The 21,733-nt window shown below is 35.2% G+C and overlaps 1 protein-coding gene across 2 annotated transcripts; it reads left to right on the top strand.

Annotated features, from left to right (window-relative positions):
* The first annotated feature begins 1,840 nt into the window (after positions 1-1,840).
* On the top strand, positions 1,841-21,445 carry LOC149425796 (omega-amidase NIT2). 2 transcript variants are annotated; one of them, XM_089641705.1, is made up of 6 exons: positions 1,841-2,000; positions 2,491-2,637; positions 11,047-11,231; positions 13,728-13,896; positions 18,956-19,189; positions 21,099-21,445. In XM_089641705.1, the coding sequence occupies exons 1-6, from the start codon at positions 1,988-1,990 to the stop codon at positions 21,224-21,226; spliced, it is 876 nt and encodes a 291-aa protein (XP_089497831.1). In that variant the 5' UTR covers positions 1,841-1,987; the 3' UTR covers positions 21,227-21,445. The 2 variants fall into 2 exon arrangements, with proteins under 2 accessions (XP_089497831.1, XP_089497826.1); XM_089641700.1 differs by having other exon boundaries at positions 1,841-2,147.
* Positions 21,446-21,733: the final 288 nt, after the last annotated feature.

Here is a 21,733-nt window from a genome sequence, read left to right as displayed (position 1 = left end):
TTTGTAACTTAGTTTTTGTCGGTACATCCGCATGCATAACTGTGTCCTGTTTTTGGATTTTTCTTGAATTTTAGACAACAGTACATCAAATTGTAATACCGAAATTCGCGAATGATTGCGATAGCCTTCAGTATCTTCTAACGCCATCTCTCTAAATATAGAGTTCGAAGTACCCAATTCTCTCCTTATAGTCCATTTTCTGGGCGTTTTTGAGCCTTTTCAAATTCTCAAGTTCGTTCCGTAAAATTTCAAAAATCATAGGGCAGGCAGGGCACGCAGTGATAACTTCACTTGACGTCATTTTGATTAACAATACCGGTTCGAGTTAAATCGAAACGTCTGAACTAAATGTTATTCAATTTTTGTCGTTCAACTAAAATGGGAATAGAACGGAGCGGTAACCGGATAAATCATCACATCTTTAAAAAGTGATATAAAGTCATGGAAAGTGATGAAACAAAAACTTTATTAACTGGGTTATGTAGGTTAGGTTAGGTAAGGTTAAATTTTTGAAGTGAAACTTCTTTACGCGCGTCATGCAATTTCGAGGACCGGAGTAAAACCGACTCATGACCGTCACGAAAAACCGTGATCATTTCGCTATAGGAGCCTAGCTAATATTATATACCTAGTTTAGGCCACTCTCCAAACTCAGCTTCGCGGTCTAGAGGCAGAGCGCCCGAGAGTCGTCGTGAAGAACCGAGGTTCAATCCTCGCTTTAACTATTTTTTTTTCTTTTTCTGATTTTTTTAATACGAGGAAAAGTGATAAAATGCTTTCGTGCTGCGACTTTTAGCTATTTTGACTATATGATATTTTGGTCGAAATATAGCTTACAAATCGAGCCGGTAGAGTCGCTCAGTATTTTGATTAATTATTTTTATTTTGAATCATTAAAATTACTAATCAAGGCCGTTAACGCGACAGCCGTAAGTGAGTTTTCAAAATTTAGAAATGTTTTTCAAATTCAGACTTCATACGGGTATGAGACTGTTAAAACACGATAGATCTTTTCCAAAACGGACAAATATACGGAAATATTTTGAAAAACGACAGATATGACTTCACACTGCCGATATATCTTCGATTCGACCCTATATAAAGCGTTAACAAGACGTTATGTGATATTATTCATTTGCCGTGTTTGAAAACAAAAATTTGCGCTCGACAAGTCAATTGAGGAGTACACGTTGTATACGCGGTTCTTGTCGCGCCAGATACCTCTCCTCGCGGTCTAGAGGCAGAGCGTTCGACACTCGTTATGCAGGACCCGGGTTCGAATCCCATATTTTTATAACTTTTAATTTTTTTATCACATCTACTTATAAATATGTCAATAGACAGAAAAAAAGAGAGAATCAAATGAAAAGAGAGAGAGAAGAATACTTAAAGTTTCACTTCCGTCGTGCGTAGGCTTGCCACACACTGTTTTTTTTTATCATCGTTCCTAATGCCTTTAAATCACTTTTTAAAACTGTGTTGAATTGTCACTGTGTTGAGTTATCATGGAACCGAACGGGGCATATGAGAGTCATTTATTTCTGTCAAATTGCTCTCTGGTAGGAGCCCTGGCAAGTGATACCATTACAAAAAAATACTGATATACGGGGCCTAATAGGAAAATCCTTCACAAGCGATACGCAAAATATGGGACGGTTTGTTTGACATAATCAAGATATATTATTTTTTTGTTCATGTTCCTCAGGAGGAACTATGGCATTGAAGACTTAACACAATTTTTGAAAAATGCCAAAAGGCGGAAAGAATTATTGTTTGATCTCTGCATTGCAAATTTGCAAATGTCAAAAGTCAAACTGATAACTTCAGACAGGGATATATCTATGGACAGATTCAAGACTTTTTGGCACTTTTTGGTTTATTTATGCTTCTGCCGATAGTGCTGATAAATCTAGATAACTTAAATAATAAAGAACTACCGCTTGATTTGCTCAATACTGATAAATTACCCTAACTTACATACTGTGAAATGTTCTTGCGAGGTAATTCGTGCTGTTGAGTTAATTAAATCATATAACATAGTAAATTTTATAATTTGATAAAAATGGCAGATGTCAGCTCAACTGATGCTGCGCATCCCAGATTTTGTACGACACCGAAGCCTTTATTTGACCAATCTTTTACTGACGGTGGGTAAAAGATTATTTATATATATTTTTATTGAAACAAACATCAGTGGCTAGTGAATATATTGCGCTGTCATTCATTGTGTAAATTTCAGTTAGAATTTTTTTTTTGTTTAATTTAAACTCGTTGTGATATCAATATCATGCCTACATTCAGTTCAAAACCAACAGCAGGCCTCTGAAAGTTCCTATATCACGATAATAACATTAAATTGACTAACTAACACATTGATAAACTGTATTTTAATGGATCTAAATAAACAAAGATAATCGTTATTAAATTAGTATGTAATCTTACCTTATTTATTGGCCGACTAATAATGTAATAAACATGTTTTAATTTTAGGGTTGCGGGTTGCCTTCATCCAGATGGCCGTTGGCTCGGATAAAAAAATTAACATAAAAAGGGCTGTGGACCATATTCGCAAAGCTAAAAGCAAGGGGGCTCAGTTGGTCGCCCTTCCCGAATGTTTTAATTCTCCCTACGGAACGCGTAAGCCATAACTTATTTGTTTATTCACAAACTAAAATATATATTAAATGAGAGAGGTTATTTCCTCCGCGGGCTTCCTGCGGGAAGTTAATATAAAAAATTTAAAGCTTGATTAAAAATAATTTTCTAAGGTATAATAGTATTCTAAGGTTGGGGTGTTTCAAATAAATGTACTCGTCACATCAAATTAGATGACTTTTATACCGACCAACATTTTGAATTTTTAATATCAACAGTCCCCGTTAACACTGATGTAGCTGATAGCTGTGTAGCATAACGATCGTTTTTTTTTTTAATGATAAACTAATGTTTATAAAACAAGGTTTTATGCGTAGCATAATGGATAACAAATAATTATAAGCAATAATTAGTCGCCTGAAATATCGATACAAATTGAAAATATCTCCCGACTAAAATTAATGCCAAAAAAAAAATAATAATACGCAGTAATTGTTGATTGAGGTACTAGTACATATTGAATTATTTGGCGGGTTGGAAATAAGCCGACATAGCTCAGTGGTTTCAGAGCACCTGACCGGACATCAGAAGGTACGGGTTCAATTCCCGTTGGCGGCATTACTTTTACTCGGGAGATATTTTCAACTTGTATTGATATTTCAGGCGACTAATTATTTATAACGATCATGTTAATATGCCTGTCGGGTGATCGCAAATTGTTCAAACTCACTTAGAATAGACGTAAAACGAGGAATGTCAAAAATTCAAAATGGCGATGACTGACGATTTGATGGTCATCAAATTTATCTATTTTTTCATTCATTACAAATTTATTCTCAGATATGAGAGAACTTTGACTGTTCAGCTAGGAAATGTGAAGAGAGTTTGAACCCCTCAACATAAAGATTTTTCTCTGAAATTTAATTTATCAGACAGATTCTGTATTATAACTGATAACAGTAGTTTACCAAGATAAGTCTTTTGCTAATACATAAAACATGAATTTACTGTTGAACATGATCCCTTTATGTATGAACCATCTATCTTATCTTATTTGATTTTCTTATTGACTTTCTCATTATAAAAATTCATCCCACCAAAAACAATAAACTTGACTTATTTACTCTCTGGTTGCTACCAGACAGTAAATAAGTAATAATATTATTGTATAACAGAATTTACATGTTGTCACTTTTGACTGAATTATTTTTCTTATAAAATATTATGGGGTATACGAAGCTTGGTTCTCACGTGTAAATATTATACAAGGTGGGGCAAACGTAATCATCCAATGTTCTTTTGCTCTAATTTTTTTTTTAATGATAAACTTTGGTACTGCTTGTGAATTTTTTTTATTTAATCCTTTAAAATTTATTCCATCAAGTCGAAAAAATGATATCGGCTAAGTGGCCGCCGCCAGAGTTGATGACCATACTGGCCCGTTTTATGACATTTTCCATCACTCTTGCTGGATAGATAGACAGGTTCTCGCATTCCTGTCGAATATTCTCCTTAAGGGCTTCAAGAGTCTGAGGCTTGTTCATGTAAACCCGCGACATCAAAAAACCCCATATAAAGAAGTTTGGAACGGTTAAATCGGGTGATCTGGCCGGCCAGTGCAAATCACCAAAACGAGAGATTAAGCGACCCGGAAAAGCTTCCTTCAAAATATCGGTTGTGGCTCGAGCTGTGTGCGTATGCCGTTGCACCGTCCTGTTGGAACCACATATTCTCCAGTCCCAATTCATCTAATTGAGGAAGAAAAAAATTGGTAATCATGGCTCTGTAGCGCGCGCCGTCCACAGTCGTCGTTTGGCCCGCGGCATTCTCAAAAAAAAATGGCCCGATTACTCCTCCAGCGTAAACAGCAAACCACGCAGTAACTTTGAGCGGGTGTAATGGCTCTTCGTGGGTGATACACGGATTTTCGGTGCCCCAGAAACGATTATTTTGTTTATTCATGTAACTGCTAAGATGGAAATAAGCTTCATCGCTCATGATATTTTCCATGAAAAGTCGTCCACCTCTTCGTTGAGATTCAGGATGGCTTGAGCGTAGGTTATACGCGTTTGGTGGTCAACAGCTAACAGCTGATGCACTGTCTGCCCTTTGTAAGGGGACATCTTCAAATCTTTCACCAAAATTCTGCGTAGGGACCGCCGGCTAATGCCCAATTGCGTGGCACGTCATCTGGTCGATGTTCCGGGCTCATCTTCGACATCTTGGTCAAGAGCAGCGATATTCTCAGCAGAACGGCTGCTCCGAGGGCGGCCAGCCTTGGGAACATCTCGTGTTGTCCCAGTCTCTTCAAGGCGAGTGGCCAAACGCCGCAGTGTTTGTCCAGTTGGTGTCCGACGGCCAGGAAATCTGCAACGAAATTCACTCTGCGCCAACACAACTGACGAATTGTTGCGCAAAAAAATGGAAACAATTATTCCGCACTCTTGCGGAGTGATCCGATTCTTGTCTTGTCAATTTGTATTCTGCTTTTGTTTATTTATTATGTGCATCTATATAAAAGTTTACTTCACAAATGTCAAAACTGAATTGACATTTCCAAAAGTTATAGCGTTTTCCGATAGGGTGATTATTTTTGCCCCACCCTGTATAATACTAGTGGACTCCGCAATGCTTCGCCATTTCTAATGTCTTTCTCGGGCGTCTCCGACTTCTTCCACCATTCACTACTGTATACCACAATGTTACTGTTAAAAAACTACATTTCATCAACTTTAATTTAACTCCATATCTCATTCCTGTCCAGAGTATTGCATTAAGTATTCCTCGGGCGTCCCCGGCAGTCAACTACTTTACAAGCTACTTTTGCGAGCGCAGACAAGTACAGGCTGAATTTTTACATATTATTATTAAGATAAGATTAGGACCCAAAGAAACGTCACTACCTCAACGACGATTCAATTGTACACTAGATTTAAAATGTAAAATTTTATAACTAAATAAAATATACTAAAAAAATATATATGTATTTTTTTTTTTCAAAAAGGAAGGTAGGTAACATACTTTCGAAAAGATCAGCCAAAGTTAGCCACTTAGGCGAAGTTAGTCATCTAGTCAAAGTAAGGCTTGCTTGAATAATAAAGTGGATGCAGCAGTTTTTAGAAAACAGAATATACATACAAATTTACAGACATACGGAATTCCAAACGGTCGAGTTAAAACAAGACTTTGCTGTGCTCAAAGAGGCGGCCTGGCTTTGTTTTTTATGGCATACTTGAAATAGAGGAGAATTACTGTCTATATCTGATTCATAAAAAAACGCGTTAATTTGCTCCGTTTTATCTATACCCGTACGCGGTACATATTTTCAAATACCTTGCATGCAATTAAATGTCAAATTATAGCATTCTGGCATGATTTATTGGACTATATAGACAGAACAGATTATTCTCCACAATATGAAAACAAATCCTCGTGTGTCAACACTCTTAGATGTTTATAAAAACAAAAACATAAAATTTCATACAAAGAGAAACTGTATCTTTTGAATGTGGTCCCGCCATTCACTCGGCGTCATAAATAAACCACTCTCGGTGTGTGTGTACTTAGGCCACTGTGTTTATAGACACAAGTGGGACACCATGATCACTTATCATTCTTAGTTATGAAAAGTTGTGAATGACAAACTAGTACTAACGCCATCCGTTGACAAAAATGTAAACTAAAGGACTAAAAGGCGCGAAGAGGCGCACTTGGTTATCGGTCTTTTTTTATGAAATACAATTTTATTTTTGAGAAATTCTTGTAGATGTCAGCATCGTGATAGTTCTACAAATGTCCAAGTGAGCAAGAAATACATTTATGACGAAAGAGAGCGGGAATATCGGCCGTCAAAGTTGCCGTATCAACTGTTGATACAGCCGCGTGTGAGTATAGACTTTTTTCCGTAACAACAGTTGATACGGCCGCGTGCAAAGAGTTAAAGCCCAGACAACACGCCAGGGACTTCATAAAATTATAATAAATTACAATATAATAAAATATAATACTAACTCATCGGCATACACCAGTGACCTCATCTGCGCATAGTTGAGAAGGATTCTTATTGCCCAGTATTGCACCCCAAATTACCCCAAATGAAACACTTTTTATAGAAAGTCTATGTAAAGCCCAGACAACTTGCCAGTGACTTCAGCTAGTTTGTCATAAAATTATAATAAATTACAATATAATAGAATATAATACTAACTCATCGGCATACACCGGTGACCTCATCTGCGCATAGTTGAGAAGGATTCTCACTGTGATTATAATTTTATTGTGAACTACCCAAGTATGTGGAAAAAGTTTTAACCGCCCCAATGGGGTGGGCAATATTCCGATGTGAAAGAAGTGCAGCCTCCCAATCTTGGCTTGATTCACTTTAATGTTCCGACTTTTAGATCAAGGTCATTTAATTTTTTTATCAACCTTCTAACTCAAATAACTGTATTTTTTATTGTTATAGTTAGTTTTAATAGTTACAATAATTTTCAAAGTTTTAATTTGTAAGGTCTCCAAAAAACGCATTGAATCTATGAACGTGACCCGTGACTTCACCAATCACCAGTCTCAAAACGCCTAAGAATTCTTTTTCAACCGGCTTTGTATTTTGTATGGGAGTCGAGACGTTTTTTATTCTTAAGATTACCGGCTTTTAATGCTGAAGAACACTAAGGACGGGTTGTTTCGGAGAATTTGAACAATTCATCAAATTTCAACGTTCATTTTCGGGTTCTGTGAAAGACTTATTCAAGTTCTGTTTTTATATCATTGTAGGCTAGTTGCTTGACAAATCTGAAATAAAAACAGAACTTGAAAAAATCTTTCACAGAACTTGAAAATGAACGTTGAAATTTGATGAATTGTTCAGATTCTCCGAAACAACCCGTCCTTAGTAAAATGTTAGCATCTCTTTACTAATGTAATCGTATTAAATAAAAGTGGAAAAACTCATCCATGACCGCACCTGATAATACCGGTGTTTTAAAAACCTGCATTAAAATATTTTCATCGGTTTAAATGTGTATTTGGACCAGAGTTGCCATTGTATAGATTCTAAAATACTCACAGGAGATGAAGAGATTTTAAAATTCCCCACGAGTTCATTTTCCTCCAAATTGAAACAAAATTCTATTCAAATTAGCATTGTTTTAGTATCTAGTCATTTTTGGGTTTTTGTATTTCATTCAGGCTTTAAAAATAGACTTATTTTTAAAATTTGCAATACATCATAATTTTCAGAAATCGAAATACAGTGCATTCTCACAATTATTGTAAATATTATTTTTCATTATGGTTGGATAATCAAGAAATGCCCTAAATCCTCGCATTTTCCCCACTAAAAGCTTCTCCCTGCAAAAAAACCATTGCTTGATCTTAAATCTTAGAAATTCCCCACAATTCGGAGAATTCTCCACTTATTAGCAACCCTTATGTTGATGTTGTAGACAATGTAGACCATAGATATATTACTCGTGTAGACTGTTTGTGATGAAATTGCAGGTTCATTTGTACCAACCAAACAGTGTGCTTTAATGGAAGGGTATTTTATTCGTTTTTAAATGACGATTTATAACATATACATAATAAAACTTATAAGTTCAGAATCAGCGTTTGTTGGTCTATATTCTAAACAAACATATTTTTTAAAATTCTGTTATAAATATTTTATTCACCACGGGTAACATTTATGCTATGTTAGCTGATGTTTTTAATATGCTTCTATTGAAGTATAAATCTCTACTAATTAAACATTTTAGCAATGCATTTTTTTAACAAGGTCACTGCATAACAGGTTTTGAGTTTTTGTTTCTTCTTCATTCTTTCACTAACTTTGTACTAATGTAATTTTTTTCTGTTTTGTCTTGTTTACTTATATAATCTTATTATTTTTCTTTTCTTTCTTCTTTCTATTTGTACTATGACTGTCAATAACTATCATGTATGTAAATGGTACTTGTGCCGTTAATTCTAAATAAATGAAAATGTATAATAATATTGAAGACAAAGATAATATTAATAAATCCAAACGAAAAATGAAACAGAACAAGATACTGAAAATAAAAAGATAACGGTCACAACTAGGAATTGAACCCAGGACCTATTGTCTTACCGGGACAGGTGTCTTAAACCACTCGACCATCGGGACCTATTATATTATTCTTAATTTTATCTAAGTACTCCATAATTGCACAAGCAAAATTTTTCGCTTATGATGGTGGTAGGGAGTTTTTCAAATATTGTCAGGTTATTCATAACTCGGGAATGTTTGTCTTTCTTAAAAGAAGAAAAACAAATATCTTCTTCGATGGCGCTACAGCCCATATCGAGCTTTGGCCTCCTGCAACAGTCGCCTCCAACTCCTCCTGTCCTCAGCGGCTGACTTCCAGTTTGTCACCTGGAGGAGCTGTGCTGCATCCCCTCTTACCTCATCTTCCCACCTCAGTCTGGGTCTTCCCACTTTTCTCTTTCCACCTGGGTGACCAGTCAGAATTCTTTTTGGGACGCGTGTATCCGGCATTCTCTGTACATGACCAGCCCATCTCAGCCTGAGGAGTCTCATGTGTGCAGAGATGCTAGGGGCCTTATATATATCGTACAATTCTCTATTGTGCCGGATACGCCACTGTTCGTCCTCTTTCACCGGTCCACATATTCTTCTCAGCACCTTTCTTTCAAAGGTATCCAGCATTTCAGCCATCTTTACTGTCAGTGTCAGCGCCTCACATCCATATGCCAATACAGTTCTTACAATGGTCTTATATATGGTTATTTTGGTTTTTCTGTGGACACTACGTGACTTAAACACTGGCACCAAAGAGAAGTATGTTTTGTTGGCTGCTGTGATTCTTCTTCTGATTTCTGCTGGATCCTCATTGTTCTCTGTCAGGCTGGAGCCCAGGTAGGTGAATTGATCGACCACTTCGTATGAGTAGTTGTCTTTAAATAGTGCACTACTTCTTCTTCTGTGCGAAGGGTTCCTGCTCTGTACCATCATTTTTGTTTTGTCAACATTAACTCGCAGTCCTACTTCCCGCGCCGCTATTTCTAAAGGGTCGAAGACCTCCTTAATGGCTGAAATTGATCTTCCGACAATGTTGATGTCATCCGCATATCCGACAACTTGACTGCTCTTGAAACAAATATTGGAGCCAGTGTCTATTAGTGTTTTTCGTATTACATGTTCGAGCACAATGTTGAAGAGAGTGGGAGCCAGACTGTCCCCCTGTTTAAGTCCCTGTGATACTGTAAATTCTTCCGACAATTCTCCGTCTATTTTGACCTGACATCTTGAGTCTGACATTGTGGCTTTTATGAGCCTAACCAATTTAGGTGGAATCTGGAATTGTAGTAGTATGTCATATAGACACTCCCGATCTATGCTATCATATGCTTGCTTGAAATCAATGAATAGTTGGTGTATGTCTATGTCAAATTCCCAGCACTTTGCCAAGATCTGTCTGACGGTGAACAGTTGGTCTGTTGTGGATCTACCGGTGCGGAAGCCTGCCTGATACTCTCCCAGTAGGTTTTCTGCATATTTATCAATTCTTTGTTTCAGTATCATGGTGTAGATTTTATATGCTGTGCATAGGAGTGATATGCCTCTATGATTTTCGCATTTTAATTTATCACCTTTCTTGTGAATTGGGCATATTATGCTTATTTGCCATTCCTCTGGGATTTTTTCCAGTGTCCATATTTTAGTTATTAAATTGAGTAGCAGATTTCTCAGATGCTCATTTCCATATTTGAACAACTCTGCCGGGAGGTTGTCTTTCCCAGGTGATTTGTTGTTTTTAAGTTTCTTTAGTGCAGCATTTATTTCTTGCATTGTTGGTGGATTCGCTGATTCTTCATTACTTGATTCAGTGGGGATATTGGTAGGGTGACTTCTCAGGTCGCTATTAGGGTTGAGAAGTTTATAGAAGTAGTTTTTCCACACTGTTTTTATTTGTTCCTTATCTGATATAATTGATCCATCAGCGTCTTTGCATAGTGTTGTATTCGGTTTGAAACCCTTCTTGAAGAAGTTTACTCCCCTATATGCTTCTCTAGGATTATTATTGACAAAGTCCTGTTCCATTTTTAGCAGTATATCATTCAAGAATTTTCTTTTCTTTCCCCGTATCAGCTTATTCGTTTCTTTTCTCGCTTGTTCGTACGCCTGTTTTTTGTTTCTTGTTGACGTTTCCAAGTACTTTTTTCTGAGTATATTCTTTTGATTGACCGTTTTGCTAAATTTTATTTATCAAATTTGAACACCCACTTATTTACCTACCTTTCTATTTCAGTTCTCATCCCCTTACCCTGTTTCCTTCCACCTTACAAAATTCTGTATATATGCATACCATTGCCGGAGCCAATTGGACTATTATGGTGTTACATAAAATTTCTAATATATATTGTGCATTAGTTAAAAATAATACAATTATTGTGATAATTTATTAGAATTCTTCGAGGAGTATTCTGAAGATATCCCCACTGGAGAAACAAGTCAGGCTTTAGCCAGTGCTGCAAGAGAAACCGGTTTGGTCGTGGTTGGAGGGACCATACCAGAGAAGTGCGATGGCAAGCTGTACAACACTTGCACTGTTTGGGATGACAAGGGGATACTGATTGCCAAACATAGAAAGGTATCTATATATCTGATATCTATCAGTCTTATGGTTCCAGTTAATTAACACTCATTTAATAAATATTACCCTGGTAAGAGAAGTAAAAAAAAATATTGTTCTGGACCTGGTATTTTATATATGTACTTAGCTGTTTTTAAAAGCATTTTTTGGCTTTATGCTGTCTGATATTTCAAAGCTCAATAGCCCTTGAAATGCAAGCTAAAACGGTTGTGCTGAGGCTAGAGAATTTCCCATAATTTGTGGCTGCAGCTTTGGCAACTGGTGTTTAAATATGGCCTTGTTTTTACGTATTAACTTAACCCTTCGGGCCTCTGGCATATTGACCCTTACATTTCTTAAAGATGTGATAGTATAAAATAAAGTCGTTATCCGCTTCTGTCTGATTGTGCACTTGGTTCTTATAAACTACGCAACGGATTTTGATAGGGTTTTCACCATCATTTAGAAAATTTCCTCCGGAAGATTTATGTATGTAATGCATGCATATTATATTTGTAGAAAGTAGGGTAAAGTCGATGTTTATCCTAGAATTCACAACCTCTAAACTTTACTCCAAACGATTCACAACCCCGAGCAATGCCGGGTAAACGCCAGCTAGTTAGAAATAAATATAATTTTTTAGTATTCAAATTTTGAAATCAAACATTAAAAACTTTTAAAAATGGTTCACCGGGCGTTTTTCATCTAAACACTGAACTAAAATTACTGATAAATAAAAAATACATATTTTACTAGACATCTGTGGTTAACTTCTATATTTGAATGTAAAGCTTGGTATTTTTTTCTTTTTAACACCATTTAGTTCATATTTATAACTATGACGGTAAGGGAGACAACGATTTCTACGAGAACGAAGAGTTGTTCCGAAAAGTGAACAAATTGAATCTAGAATAACAGCTGTTTGTTAAAAAAAAAACGAACAAATTAGCCTGAGGAGTTAAATAATGAATTTATTATTCCATCGTTATTTCTATAAAATATTTGAAAATTAGTGGTCCCTTACGGTAACACAAATTTTGTTTTGCATTTTGGTATGTCTCAGATTAACTCTTCATGTGCCGATAAAAAATTACTGCCGTGTGCCGGGTGATTCTATTTTCGTAATAATTCAATTGTTTTTTGAAAAGTTATACTATTTGTCAATTGTTCCGTCTAACCAGATAATGTGCTTATATATTTATAAAAATAGTAAATAATCTACCATAAATAGTGTTAAAAAGAATATATATTTTATAACACTTTAAGGCGATGCCATACGTAGTAATGCAAAATCATGTGTTTTTGGTTTGAAAATTTGGTCGCCTAGAAATGTTTCAGATGCTTTAATTAAATACTGCGAGTAGAATACATATTGGCCTTTGAAATAATCGAGTATTTTTTATATAAGTCTTTTTATAAGCCCAGAAAAAAATAATGTATAGGCCTATAAAAACTGCTTTAAATTTCAAAATCTCCTACTTACGAACCCATTTTCGGTTATGATTTTATTGTATAATGTGGCAAATTAAGTTATTTATAAAATGATCAGAAAAAAATTAAATATTTATGCCTGAACATCCACAAAATAAAATAAAAGGCACTTTTTGGCCAGGTTTTTTTCTTGCCTAAATTAAAACAGGCGAATTGGTGTTAAGCGGGAATTTAAACCTTATCGCCATGTACGTAAGGGTTGTTATTGATAGCGGCTCAATTTAAAATATTACACGACGTAGTGCATCGTCTTAACCTGATTTTTTAATAACAATCTCACAGATCTCTAGTTCAGGCCATCTCTCAAGGAACCATCAAAATGAAAACACTTTATACAGTTACACTGATGTACCATTTATTTGGCAACCAAGTTGTGCAGAATATTATGAAATTATCTTAAACCTAATTGCATGGAACAGTTGTATGCTGGAAGTAACTGGCTCTGTTTCATTACGTTTGTTAAGGGTACCATATATTTTAAAGTGCTTACTGCTGTGAACCGATGTGGGACGTTTGGGCTGCTGCTCTCTGGTGTGCATCGCATGGTTCAACCCTCCAGAGTTTAGAGTAAATCTGCATTCTGCCTCGCTGCTATGTGTGGGTGATCAATGGGTCGTCTGCCGACTCCCACAACTGGAGTCCACGGCTCTCGGATGTGCAGTTCCGCTGCTCTGTGTGCTCCCGCTATCCCGTCTCTCCCGTCCTTCTCTTCCCCTCATCCTTAGTTAATCATCCCTTTTATGGGCATGATTTTTGCGTTAGCGCTTAGATCACCATATAAGGTGATAATTCTGATTACACATGACCAAGGCATGTTTTACACTATATTGCTGCGTAATCGATGTGGTGGTGTTTCCTCTATGATTTGTAGCTGTGGGGATGCTTGATTAATGGAGGATATGCAACTCATAATACTATTTTCCCCTGAATAGCTACTTATATTCAGAGAAATGATTGTTTTGATTATGCCTGTTGGCAACGGCGGCACCCTAGATGTTAATGAGTTGAAATTTTGCCTTGCAGGTTCACTTGTTTGACATTGATATCCCTGGGAAAATAAAGTTTGTAGAATCGGAAGTTCTTACTGCCGGAGACTCCTTGAACACTTTTACTATTGGCAATCTAAAGGTCGGCTTGGGAATCTGCTACGACCTGAGATTTGAGGAAATGGCACGGGTCTATGCTAATATAGGTAAATAATAAACAATATTTTTTATACAAATTAATAATGTATGTATTCAGAATTCACAAAACATACTTTACTTTCATCATCTTGTCATCTATTATCAGTCAACTTCTGTTATTTGATAACCTTTGTCATAAAACGGAAAAATCTTTTTCAAATAAAACGGAAAAATATTTTTATTTTTTCTTATAATCTATTATTCATACTATCCATGTTGTAATTGTTAGTATGGTTACCCTATGCTTGTGTCTGATAAGCCAGCACAGGTACCTTGTACTTTAGTTAACAGAAGAATATTATTGTTGCCAACTTACTTACTATGCTTCTTTTGTTTTTATTTTTTCATACATTTGTTACTAAAATTTTGTTTATTTTTGTCTACCGGTCTCGAAACGTCCGTGTCAAAAACTTTTCTTTTTGGTTTAAATTTAATTTAATGTTATTATTTTAAATTTACATATAATGTATTTTTTTAAAATGATATTATTGTAAAGCTGCACATCTTGATACAGGAATGCCCTAGTGAGATGTGCAGAGTATGCTTTTTATGTAAAAACTGTTTTTGAATGAAATAAATAAATAAATATAATCCATGGCTCTGGGTCAAAAGGCCACAGGTTAAAATCCTGAAAATAAAAGTGTGTACAATTTGTTCTAATTTTTTTTACATAGAAACAGAATGAAGAAAAAATTGTATGCGTTCATATTTGTACATTATGTGAATAAATGTTTTCTTATTTTTGACTTTGTGAAGGACAGTATTAATACAATCAAAGTTAAGGTCACTATTCATAATGTCGTTGTTGTAAATGACAGTAGAATTTTTCATTAGAGACCAGTATAATCTTCCGGTTGTCATGCCATTTCAATTTTTAAGTGTTCGTTAAAATAAATATACATATATGTATTTTTTAAATTTTAGCCATGAATTCACATAATTATTAATATTACTCACGAATACAAATAGCTTGCACTTTGGATTGAACCATGGTCTCTTGCAAAAGGGTAAATGTTTCCCACATACCATTCGACAATTATTTTAATTTGACTTTTTTATTATGGATTCAAACACCTCACCACAGTGACCGGTCTTTAATAAAAAAGTGAAAGAAAGTTATAAAAGTGTTTAATTAATAAAAACATCATTTTAACACACTTCCGGCGGGAATGGTAGTTTCACCCTTTACCCCGGTCCTAATTGAATGGCGGAAAATGCATTGCTATCCGATAATTTTACATAAATTTTTTATATCAATCTCTCTGTAAGGGTCCCAACTATATCAATCTCTTTATAAAGGTCCCAACTATATGTATTTAACTCTTTGCACGCGGCCGTATCAACTTTTGTTATGGCAAAAAGTTCATACTCACACGCGGCTGTATCAACAGTTGATACGGAAACTTTGACGGCCAATATTCCAGCGCTCTTTCGTCATAAATGTATTTCTTGCTCACTTGGACATTCGTAGAACTATCACGATGCTGACATCTACAAGAATTTCTCAAAAATAAAATTGTATTTCATATAAAAAGATCGATAATCAAGTGCGCCTCTTCGCGCCTTTTAGTTTACATTTTTGTTAACGGATGGCGTTAGTACTAGTATGTCATTCATAACTAAAAATGATAAGTGATCATGGTGTCCCTCTTGTGTCTATCAACGCAGTGGCCTAAGTAAATACACGCCGAGTGAATGGCGGGACCACATTCTAAAGATACGGTAAGTCTTTGTATGAAATGTTATGTTTTTGTTTTTATAAACATCTAAGAGTGTTGACACACGAGGATTTGTTTTCATATTGTGGATAATAATCTATTCTGTCTATATAGTCCAATAAATCATGCCAGAATGCTATAATTTGACATTTAATTGCGTGCATAGGTATTTGAAAATATGTACCGCGTACGGGTATAGATAAAACGGAGCAAATTAACGCGTTCAAAAGGTTAAACATGAGAACTAAGTCTTCCCCCTCTTCTAATTCTTGTATTTTGTGTGCAAGAATATTTTATCAAAAGGAAACTATATTTAAACCCAAGGAACATACATAATTCCCTGTAGTTATCCCAACGGAGATGCGGAAGTTTTTTATATATTGATATCTGTGAAAATGATTTTTTTTGAACAGTAGAACCTCGTTAATTCGAAATACAAGGGACATCAAAAATCAAATTTCGAATGAAATCAAAAATCAAATTCCCATGTTATTCGAAATTTTATGAAAAAAAAACAGACGCCGTAAATCTAGTTCCTCTGCCGCCTCTTCGAATTCGGGTAGTATCTTTAGAGTATAATACGAATTATTCCCTTGTAAAGCCGATTACCACCGCAGTCGGCCCTTCACGTTCAGTTATTCAAAGTAAATTCGTAAAAATACCACACATTTCCGCGTAAATCAAAATCTTCGCGACCGATTAGCGTCGGCCAACCCCTTAATTTAGGATATTCGACATAAATTCGTAAGAATATGATACGTTTCTGCGAAAATCGAGATCTCCGATTTCCGTCGCAGCCGGCCCTTTTAACTCGTATATTCGAAGTAAATTCGTAAAAATACAGTGTCTTTCCGCGGAAATTGAAATTTCGCGGCCGGCCCTTAAAACACTTATTCTTCTTTTAAAACCCTTGCTCTTCCTGTAATTGCCCAATTCTGGAACAAGTCACACACATAAAATACCTGGGGGTCATCATTGATAAACATCTTCGCTGGGATCAGCACTTGGCCAGTCTAACCCCATGCATCCGCAAGCTCTCTTATGCTTTACGAAATCTAAGAAATATCCTTACTACCTCAATTTTTAAAACTGTATACTACGCTCTCTGCCAATCCCTACTAGTTTACCCAAAAATTGGTAATATGTGTCATTAACAAGCGACTGACAAGATACCCCTCCACTCGATTCCTCAAAGAGTATAAGGTCTTAATTAAACATACGACAACTCCACCTAAAATTCTCGCTAATACATTTCCTGTTCAAATATAAAAACAAAACTCTCTTACAACACAACTACACCACCAGAATAATAACCAACGGTCACTACAAAGTACCTTCACTACCTTATCACCTTTCAGATAAAACATAATATATCCTTATTCCCTAACTTAGTGGTACAGTATACACATAATTAATTAGTGTGATCTATTTACTAATAATTTCTCAAATTTTTCATCTTCTTATAATTCTCTAACTTCTCCATCCTCTTCTTGCAACCCAAACTAGCTATGCATCATTTTTCTTTTTTATATTATAGTAATGTATGGATTCTATGTCCGCAAACTGTAAAATTCACCCGCCATAACACAGGGTCATCCCTAGCATGGAGGGTGAAATATGACAAAAAACCACATGTATCAATAAAATAAAAATCATGTATCAATAAAATCAATAAATATTCGAAGTAAATTCATAAAAACAACACACAATTTCCTCGTAAATCAAATTTTCGCGGCTGACCCCTTAAAATCGGATATTTCACGTAAATTCGTAAAAAAACAATATATTTCCGCATAAATAGAGATTTCGGTCCTTTAAATTCATATTTCGAAGTAAATTAGTACGAATATGAAATATTTATGCGTAAATCGAAATTTCGCAGCCGACCCTTTAAATTCAGAAATTGGACATAAATTCGTAAAAATATCCGCGTAAATCGAAATTTCCTTGCCGATTTTCGACGCGGCCGACCCTTTAATTTCTCAGATATTTGATGTAAATTCGTAAAAATATCTGCGTATATCGAAATTTCGCGGCCGATCCTTTAAATTCAGTTATTTCGTGTAAATTCGTAAAACCACGACATATTTCCGCGTAAAACGAATATTCTCGGCCCTTCAAACTCGGATATTCGAAATAAATTCGAAAAATACGAAATTCAGTGTAAATCGATTCAGATTTACAAAATAATAATAATAATAATTATACTAATTTTATAATTTATTTTCGTAAAAATCGAATTTTCGGAATTACACAAACAAATTTTCGTGCGCGGAAAAAAGTAAATTTCGAATTGAAAAACCATTTGTGTGAAAAAAATTTCTGGCTAAAATTTTGAATTATCGAGGTTCAAATTAACGAGATTCTACTGTAATGTGAAAAAATAAGTACATTTTTTACAAATAAAACTTCACTAAATGGCCCACCACTGACTTTAGATTCAGTTTATGGAGTAGTATTTCAAAAGTAGGCTTTAATTTCAGACAATAATTTTATGGTTGGGGTGTGGTGAAAATATATTTAAAGATATAGCTGTTTCAAGTACATCAAAACAACAAAATCCATTTTTGATGTACTTGAAACAGCTATATAAATCATCAAACAAAATCCATTTTCTCAAATGGGACCCTTGTTTTAAAGAGTTTATTAAATTTCTTCTCAGATAGTCCTCTTCCTATCACGGCACTAGTACTGTATCAAAATATAACTAGCTGTTGGAAATAACAGCTAGGCCGTCAACGTCAATTGATGAAAATTTTCTGTATTAATAATGGACAATGATATCAATAATCACTGAACACCTACAAATATTATTCAACACAACGCAGCGACGTCTGTAACTATGTATTGTTTTAGCAGTCTTGTTGGCAAATAAATAAAAAGATGTAACAGTTTATACTTGAACGATATCATACGTAAATTTGCGGATTCTCCTATTCTATATGGCCGATATGTAGCGCTTAGATTCAAGTAGTCAAGTATACTTAGGTCAAGTAAAACATAGCTGTTGTTGTTATAAATAACAGTCCCAAAATCCAATTATTTTTATTATTATAGGATCGTTATTCAATGTTATTATTAGTGTTCACGTAAACGTCGGTGTTATTACCAATGGTTAAATCCATTTTTTTTTATTATTATAGGATCATTTTTAATGTTATTTTGTATTAGTGTTCACGTAAACGTCGGTGTTATTATCAATGGTTATATTCAACAGTTGACAATTATTGTCAACGATAGCATTTCTTGGAATTGTCGTCAATGCTCATTACCTACTAATTGGCACCACAGGTGAATTGAAGAGTTTTTATTTATTTCATCCTCAGTTTACAATTCCCGGTTTCTTCAGGTTGTAACATGTTGCTATATCCGGGAGCTTTTAACATGACGACCGGGCCCCTTCACTGGGAGCTGCTGACCCGCTCCCGCGCTAACGACCTGCAGCTGTTCATGGGGGTCATCAGTCCCGCACGGGGCTCCGGGGCCGGATACATCGCCTGGGGACACTCCACCCTGGTGGACCCTTGGGGGAAGATCGTCGCCAGAGCTGGTCATGATGATGAGTTGCTAGTCGCTGACATTGGTGAGATTGTATTTTATAATATGGTTAACTAACTTTCACGCTGTTTCCCCGGAGGGTAGGCAGAGAGGATAGAACGCTACACAACTCTGTCTCGCACACAATCCTTGCTTCATTCAGGTTTATGCATCGTCTCATATATACTCTTACGTTGTTCTGACTAGGGACATGTGGGGCGGATGAAAGAAAAAAGAAGGTAAGGAAAATATTAGACGCAAGAGTGAATGAAAGTTGGAAACGCCCGACAAAGATATGGCATGACCAAATGAATCAAATACTTGAGTCGGGTCATTTCAAAAGATATCATATCAGAATATAGTATTGTTTGTGCGTTTATTTTATGCTTTCTCTATTCTGCTATATGCATGGAAACATGGAAACCTGGAGAACTTAAATTTATAAGAATACTGCAGGTTAATTATAAGATGAGCAACACAATTAATGTGTATCTGCTTTTTATCCATTCGAGGTTCGCCTCGAGGTAATGTAAATTTCCCACGAAACATCTATTTACAAAGTGTTGTGTAGTGAATGTAGGTCGGAGACCATGAAATAATAGTGAATGTATGTCTCTGATGAATGTACAATGCGAACGAACATATAAAAGGCCGGTACGCTTGTCAGTTGCCATCTTCTACTTATCGTCTTGGAGTTTATTGTACTTTCCATTTACAAAAGCACAGGCACTATAGTAAGTAATCTTGATAAATGCTTTACAAAACACGTCATTGTTTTTACTTAAAACTGCACTTAACACGTCTTGTGTGCGCTAGGCCATCGAAATCATGTGTTACTTACTGTTATATGCATGGAAACACTAAATCATGCGTTGATATTGAAGGCACATAGATACTTACTGCTATATGCATGGAAACACTACATCATGCTTTGATATTGATGGCACGTAGACATTTACCGCTGTTACTACACAAAATATCCTAGATAGATTACTAATTTAAGATAAGATAGCGTTACTAATTTAGAAGTCAATCAATGTAAAATTAGGAACTACATTGCTAAAAAATTAAATACTGAACACAAAAAGAAGAAAACTCAAATATGTATGTATCTTGGTCACATCTCATGAGGAGCGACAAATACAATAAAACCCAACTGTTAATCCAGGATCAATATTGATGTGGGACGCAGTAGAGAATGATGCCCCACCTCATACAATTGAAACCAATGGGAACAGTCAGAGTTAAGGTGAAGATGACCCAGATGATAGTCAGCCTCTCATAAGACAGGGCACCAAAACACTTTTGTTTGTCAAGAGGAATATATTTTTGAATAACTTTTTAAATCTGTCTTCTTATTTATTTCAACCAGTGTTTCTCAACCTTCTTTATGCCATACCCCACTTCAATGCTTTAACCCGTAGGGGCTGGCAAGAAACTTCAATAAATAAAAATACATTTTTGTTAAAGGACAATACTTGATAAAGTGACATTTAAAATACAAACCTAGTAATATCCAAGGCAAAATTAATATATGTATAAGGTTGACACTGCAAGTGCAGTGCTTCGTATTGTGCGTGGGCACAATTCTTCAACACTGCAAATGCCCCCAGGTTTAAAATTTTCCATGCACCCCAAAGATAACATTTTTTTAGTACCAACTGAGAAAACGCCGCAGATGAAAATTTTTCTTAGTTCTGGGTCAAAAAACAAAATAAAAATAATAAATAAAATATACAAATTAACCATAGCCTTAATACGCATCGTGTTGATATTAATTCACGTTAGTTTTTTTCTTAGAAAGCCAGGATTGCAATATAAATGTTACAAATATTAATGATTTGTTCACTGCCTCTCGGCGGAGAACACTGATTTAAACAATTTTTTTCCAATTTACTTTGCCTTCTGTGTAGGGTTTTACTTAACTCGCTTATTTTTTATGTATATTTTTACAGATTTATCCATTGTTGATGAAGTACGCAGTCAAATACCGACCACCAAACAACGCAGGACCGATGTTTATTCAACACTTTACAAAGGAATCGAACCGCTCGATATGACCAAAAATAGTTCAAAGATATAAAATAATATTTTGCCAAACTTGATATTATGTAGGTTATACATAAATTAACATACATTTTCTACCGTTATTTTATTTTTTTAACTAATTTATAAGCAGGAACAACTTCTTCCAACTACCAAATTAGTGGGGTACTCTGTTTCATGAAATATGTACATAAATAAAATTACCAAGGAGAAAACTTATTTTTGATAAATTATTTTTATTATGCATTATGTAAAATGGATTTTATTTCATTCCTTATCCCTTTCAGTATTTCACCATTCTCTCGATAGCTTATCCATAGGATGATGTATATTTTCGATTTATTTATCTATAAATTTCGAGTTTACTATTCGGTACTCTACGGAATATTTCAGATAAGTGAGCCGAGTTTTCATCTATTGCGAGTATTTATTTATTAATATACAATATACTATGGAAAAGCTATCCAGAAGATGGTGAAATACACCCTTATTTTTATAATACGTACATATATCAAATAACAGTAATTATTATTGGCTTCATTTT

This window comes from Hesperophylax consimilis, chromosome 2 (assembly GCF_061612785.1).
Source record: "Hesperophylax consimilis isolate HC1 chromosome 2, BYU_Hcon_1.0, whole genome shotgun sequence".
Classification (NCBI taxonomy): Eukaryota; Metazoa; Arthropoda; class Insecta; order Trichoptera; family Limnephilidae; genus Hesperophylax; species Hesperophylax consimilis.
Note: the sequence above shows the minus strand (reverse complement) of the source record. Positions and strands in the feature narration are given on the sequence as shown.